The sequence below is a fragment of the Nicotiana tabacum genome, chromosome 5, assembly GCF_000715075.1.
Source record: "Nicotiana tabacum cultivar K326 chromosome 5, ASM71507v2, whole genome shotgun sequence".
NCBI classification, from domain to species: domain Eukaryota; kingdom Viridiplantae; phylum Streptophyta; class Magnoliopsida; order Solanales; family Solanaceae; genus Nicotiana; species Nicotiana tabacum.
The window spans coordinates 1,663,872-1,670,807 of NC_134084.1; the positions used below are offsets into that span (position 1 = coordinate 1,663,872).

General features: G+C 35.9%; 1 protein-coding gene across 1 annotated transcript; it reads right to left on the bottom strand.

The window, feature by feature from the left end:
* Window positions 1–999: 999 nt before the first annotated feature.
* LOC107767494 (3-oxoacyl-[acyl-carrier-protein] synthase I, chloroplastic) lies at window positions 1,000–6,674 on the bottom strand. The gene is made up of 8 exons (XM_016586504.2): window positions 6,444–6,674; window positions 4,918–5,264; window positions 3,777–4,208; window positions 3,479–3,652; window positions 3,053–3,166; window positions 2,487–2,588; window positions 2,328–2,394; window positions 1,000–1,508 (listed from the first exon to the last, which is right to left on the bottom strand). The coding sequence occupies exons 1-8, from the start codon at window positions 6,595–6,597 to the stop codon at window positions 1,441–1,443; spliced, it is 1,458 nt and encodes a 485-aa protein (XP_016441990.1). The 5' UTR covers window positions 6,598–6,674; the 3' UTR covers window positions 1,000–1,440.
* Between the last annotated feature and the right edge of the window lie 262 nt (window positions 6,675–6,936).

Below are 6,936 nucleotides of genomic sequence, written 5' to 3' on the forward strand. Positions count from 1 at the left end.
TCCATGTAAAAACTTTATTATTTTGAACTCATTACTTTCCTCTCTTTTTATATTTCATTGTTAGTTTGTAAATATGTATGTAATTAGTTTTTTAAGTTCAATGTTTCTCTTGCTCTCTTTCAAAATATAATATGGGATTATATGTATGCGTCTTTTATATATATTGATTAGATTTATATATAATTTCACTTATTTATTTGGGATTTATACTTTCATTAGATAATATGGGATTTCACTTATATATAATTATTTGGGATTTATATGTAATTTCACTTTATTTGGGACTTCTATATAATTTCATTAGATAATATGGGATTTCACTTATATATAATTATTTGGGATTTATATGTAATTTCACTTATTTGGGACTTCTATATGATTTCATTAGATAATATGAGATTAATTATATATTTCACTTATTTATAATTTTTTTCAAAATTTTATGCAATTTTACCTATTTAATAATATTTTTTATAATTATATTATTTTATAAAATATTAAAAATTGAATATCCATGGGGCTTACGCCCCGCTGAGGCATATACAAAACGCCTCGCCTTACGTCCGCGCCTTTTAAAACACTGGCCTTAACTTAGATTGTAATATGGTGCAACTTGGGCACTAGTCTCTGTACGCATGTTTTAATTAATGCTATCTATCTTTCTTACCAAAAAAATAAAAAGTTTATTATTAGAACTTTATGTAATGTTCGTATTAAAATATATAACTCATAGAAAATAAAATTATATCTAGCATTTTTCTGATATGCCTTCATCTCATTCACTATGTTGAAACACACAAGAGCCAACGCGTTGCATTTCTAGATGCACGAAACCTGACAACTGCAACTCGTAAAAAACTTATTTACATTCGATGTTTCCACCAAACCACATGAATTAATCATATTTTAATTAGTAACGAATGAGTCGGCCATAGTACATAGAAGAAACATGTCATATATTTATTGATTTGATATAAACACCTGATCGTAAAGGTAAGTTTTTTCCACTACAATCCCACTTGACTAATTGCAACGAAAGGGAAAGGAGACTTACTAACAATCAAACCTCTACCACAAACATCATTACATATATGCAAGATGAAATTTTAGAGATTTTTCTCATATATGTATGATGCATATAGGAAAATATTTGGGATCTTTACACAAGTAGCCGGTCGGATTACTATTTAAACGGGGTCGCCCTTTGTATACAGTCAAACAAAATTGCAATTTAATAAATAAATTTAAAAAAAAAAAACAGAAAATTTCTGCAACCTAAAGTTAACAAATTTCTGCAATTTTAGAAACAGTTGTTGGACATAGGTACTATTAGATGTATTTAAATAATCATAATTGAAAGCTTGAACCATATGAATCATAATATTATAGTCATTATCTTATGATCTCATAATATGAAAAAAAAAAAGTTTTAAACTTTGTTTAAGGATTGTAAGGCGCGAAAACAACCACTGAATTATGCCCTCCAAATCCAAATGAATTGGAAATACCTGCAAAAAGGAGAGAAAATAAGAGATATTAGATGAGGTTGTTCGAGCCATAGAAGCAGGGGCGTATCTAGGTCTTAGGATATGGGTGCACGCGTATATATTTAAGTAATTTTCAAGAAATATATAGTATTGTTATTTTCTTATTTTCTCTCCTTCTGGAGGGAGAGGAGTATGAGTTCATGTTAACCCATATCCTAAGACCTAGATACGTTCTTGCTTCTAGATATATATTTGAAAATCACTAAAATTAAAAGAATATAATATTGTACCTATTAATTCAAAAGTATAGTAGGTTTATAGTAAGAGACTAAAATTAAACTCGTCAAATGTAAATTCTAAATTCAGCTATTCACAATAGTGCACTCATCCTCTTCAAATACTGGATCTACCTCTAATAGTAGCTGCCACTAATGCTTGCATTAGGGACTCAGAGGCGGAGCCAAGATTTGAAGTTTATGGGTTCGAGAATCTAATCTGTTTAAGTTACTGGGTTCTAAATTAATAAATTGTACATATTCGATGAATTTTCTAAAGACAAACACAACGTTTGAACAAAAGCTACTGGGTTCGGCCGAACCCGCAGATCGCGTTCTAGCTCCAACCCTGATTAGGGTGGCTGTATACACATCACACCCTTTAGAGTGCGGTCCTTCCCCTGACTTTGCGTGAATGCTGGATACTTTGTACACTGGACTACCTTCTAGATGAGGCTGTTGTATCTGCTTTTGTTTTCTATTTATCCTCTCTATTTTAAGGCAAAAATACTCTCATTAACCAACATTTGATGAGAGATTTGTGCCAAAGGATGAAAATACTAACCAACATTCACTTCATGTTGTTTCTTCACATTTGGAACAGTGTCTATCGTAACCTGAGGTTCCAAATCCTACACGCAAAAGTGAAGAAATTAGAGCTTAGAACAGCGATTGAACTGCAGGATAATGTATAAATAGAGGAACAGAGTTGGTCAGTAGTTACATCTTGGTTAATAGTTGGATGTAGCCAACCAGTTGTTATTGCTTTGATCGTTGCAATCGCTTCAAGTCCACCAGCGGCCCCGAGTCCATGCCCAATCATTGACTGAACAACAAAAGTAAACAAATTAAACATCATCTAGTTATACAGCCACTGCTATATGTAGTATTTTTACGCAGATGGATCATGTTTTATTCGACGAGAATGAGCTTAAGCACATATGAACTGTATGCTAAATGAGCTATAGAGGATGGTCTAGCAATATTGATCACTATTTACTGGATAGGTAATCATAAAAGTAAGGAGATAAGTTAAGCCGGTTTCCTTATAGGATAAGCTTTAAAGTATGAAACCTTGATCGAAATGATGTTCTTAGATAGTCACGAAGAAAATAGGCAAGAGCTATTTCTTTGCTTGTAACGATCGATATTAGGACATGCAAGGGGCAGTGGCAGTAGTCCTGTCCTCGTTTGTAGTAACGATCAAGTTATTTTGCTCGAAAAAACATCTATTTGAATGATAGTTCGACCAATGTGAGTTGTTATTATTTGGAACACGATTATTCTCACCTTTGTTCCGTTCATCTTAATCTCTGAAGTATCCTTAAAAACCTTCTTGATTGCATTGACCTCTGCCAAATCTCCAGCAAGGGTTGATGTTGCATGCGCGTTAATGTAATTCACCTATTTGAGGAAGTATTTAACAATCAACATATCAGCAATCAAATAGTACAGAACATATACAGGATGGACCAAAGTGCAGGATAAAAGGGCAGCCCGGTGCACCTAAGCTCCCACTATGCGTGGGTCCAGTGAAGGGCCGGACCACAAGGGTCTATTGTACGCAGCCTTACCCTATATTTCTATAAGAGGTTGTTTCCATGGTTCAAACCTCTGACTTCCAGGTCACATGACAGTAACTTTACCAGTTACGTCAAGACTTCGTACGAAAGAGCAGGATGCTTTTCAAAACAGAAAGCATAAGAGCAATCTTACCTCTTCAGGAGAAATGCCAGAATCTTCCAAACTTTTGGTTATGCAAGATGAAACTCCAAGCCCATCGGAACGAGGATCAGTCATGTGATGAGCATCACAAGTAACAGCTCCTCCCAAGTATTCTGCTATAATATTAGCACCTCTTTTCAACGCATGCTCCAAACTTTCCATTACCTGTTCACATTGAGTTAATTCCATCATGTTACAAAGCTACGACAATTTTTTGGCAGAGCGAAACAATTTCTATTGCTAATAAAGCCAATTTATCAAAAGGAAGAATGTGGCCGAGTTTGTGTACCAGGACACCAGAACCTTCGCCCATGACAAAACCATCACGATTCTTGTCCCACGGCCTTGACGCCTTATGTGGTTCATCATTTCTTTGAGATAAGGCGCGACAAGCTATGAAGCCGCCAACACCAGTAGGCACGATTGCAGCTTCCGTCCCACCTGCTACCATAATATCAGCTTCACCCCTTCTAATGTGATTTGCAGCAGCATAGAAGCAGTAGTTTGCAGTTGCACAAGCCGTTGAAATGGAATAATTAGGTCCCATTAGTCCGGTACCTATAGCTAACAATGCTGATCCCATATTGGTGATAGAGTAAGGGATGAAAAATGGACTGATTTTCTTGTATCCTTTCTGAACTAAGGATTCCACTCCACTGCTAAAAGCTGTTAATCCTCCCATTCCAGTTCCAACTAAGACGCCGATTCTTGTTTTGTCCATCTGCAATACAAATGCAGAAGTGGAGTTAGGTTTAGCCCTCGTCGGAAAATTATACTATTGTGCAAATAGGCCAAAAACAAAAAAAAATTGGTTATATATTAACCATTGAATCTCCTTAACATAAAGGAAGATTTTAGTGTAGCGGTAAAAGGGGTTCAAAAATTACTTCAAGTCACAGGTTCAAATCCTAGATGTGGCATTGTAGTATATTTTTGAATCCCCTTATATGAATTTCTGGTTCTGATGTTGTACAAGAGATTATATTCTTCTTACATGTGGATGCTTATAGGGGCGGAGCTAGAAGTCGACGTACGGGTTATGCCGAACCTAGTACCTTTAGTCCGACTCTATATTTGTATTAAATTTTTTACTAAATATGTACAATAATTAAATTTGAAGGGGAGTCTTGGCGTAATTGGTAAAATTGTTGTCATGTGATCAGGAGGTGAGAGATTCGAGCCATGGAAACAGCCCCTTGTAGAAATGCAGGGTAAGGCTGCGTACAATAGACCCTTGTGGTTCGGCCTTCCCGACCCTGTGCATAGCGGGAGCTTAGTGCACCAGACTGCCATTTTGTGCAAAAAATAAATTTAGAACCCAGGTACTAAAACCTGATGTCGCTATTCTAGAATTTAGAACACATAAAGTTGAAGTTCTATATCCGCCTTACGCCTCTTTCTAACTTAAAGTTTGAAGCATTGAGACTCACAGCTTCAAGAACTTCTTGACCAAGGTTAGCATCATCAAGGGCCTTCTTGCCAGCGACGAGACAGTACCTCCAACAGTCATCCAGACGACGATCATTCTTCCCGTCTATGTAGTCTACAGAGGAGAAATCACGAATCTGTCCTGCAAACCTAACGGAGTAATTCGATGCATCAAATCTGTCGATCAAAGTGATTCCACTCTGTCCCTCAAGCAGACTATTATAGAAATTGTCAATATCACTTCCAAAGACTGAAACAAGGCCCATTCCAGTTACAACAATCCTTTTCTTTGGGTCCTTTTCTCTTTTGGGAGCTGAAGCCATGGCCCTGATTCTTCCACATTTTACAGCTGCTTTTAAGAATTTCATTGGATTAGAATTTTCGACAACCAAAACACAAAATATAAAGATAATCCAAGTTTTCCATATACACAGTTTCCGCGTGGAATTTTGAATCCGCTATTACACAAATTTAAGAGCGTGCTATGCTTAAGATACACCTATATGCATTTTTAGCGCACGACATCAACAAAAGTCCGACTCAAGTGATGCATCATTGAGAGCAAAAAGCTTGTAACTACTAGTAGTAAACATGCATTAATAAGAAGATCATGCTAATAAATGGAGCTACAGAAAATATGACCTTGCAGCAGTTGTGGAGTTCAACTCATGGGTGCTAGACAAAAGGAAAATGGACAGAAGCTCAATAATCCATTAAAACTATATCATTCACCATATTTATAAGGTCATCAATTAATGTGTTCATATAGTTATACCTATAAATTCTTTATAGGCAGTAGCACAGTCAGAATGTTTATTAAGTGAAGTCAAAATATAAAGAGCCAGGTAAATATACAAGAAGTCAAGGGGATTCAACTGTGGCGAAACCAGGAATTTCTCCAAAGGTGTTAAACTTGAAAGAAGTCAAAAAAATTCTCGACAAAGGGTGTTCAATATATGTTAGATACCTCTAAAATCTAATAGACTGTAGCTTTGCCCATGGGATTCAACATATAGTGTGTATATATATATTAACAATTACTTGTCTACACAGTGTAATTTTCCGGCGATATTGACACTCCTTTAAAAAGGTGGCTTCTCCGATGCTTATACATGACCTAGTTGTGTATATTTTGTACACTATTAGTCTATCAGTACATAGAACTTAAACTCTTAGAAAAATAGCAACACCATCTGAATTTGATCAAGGATAACTATTAGTAATTAAAAGAACATTCAAAGCCAAGAAACACTCTTGTCACATTTTCTATACAGGAAAATCCAGAACTACCACCAAAGGATGTGGTGAGTGGATGAGACTGCTCTTCCCTTAATCAAGGTCTCGAGTTCGAGCCCTGGGTATGAAAAAATCCTTGGTAGGGAGCGCTTCCCCCCGAATGGGGCCTTACGCGGTGCGAATCCAGATATAGTCGGGCTCCAATGCGGGTACCGGATACCGCGTGGGAAACCAAAAAAAAGGAAAATCAAGAACTGAAATTGCAGTAATAGCAAGAGAAATATTAATGTACCTTTTGGCTTCCAGGAAATAAACCCCACTGGCATTTTCATGTTTTCTATTGTTCTAAGCCCATTGTATTGGAACAAAGAATTCCCTTTTATCCCTAATTCTCTCTGCTTTAAAATCAAACCAGAAGAATAACCAGTACCAGTAATACTAGTCATTTTCTTTAAACACAAATTATAGTTTGCTTATTATGGCACTATTTCTCTATAACTCAGCTCATCATTTGGTGAATATATAGGAAAAAAAGAAAGTTGACACCCTGTCAAAAGTACAAGAAATGACAGAGACATTGAACAATAAGGAGGGAAAAACAAAGTTAATGTAGTATTTGAGTTGGGATTTGGAGAGTCCGCCAACTAACTATTTCTATGAGAATATATAAAAGTGAAATGACTGCTAAAACAAAGGAAATAATAAATTGCCTAACTAATATCGCCATTAATGCGTATATTGATGAACTAAACTGCTTCGTTGGAAAAATCGCATCTTTTTTAGTT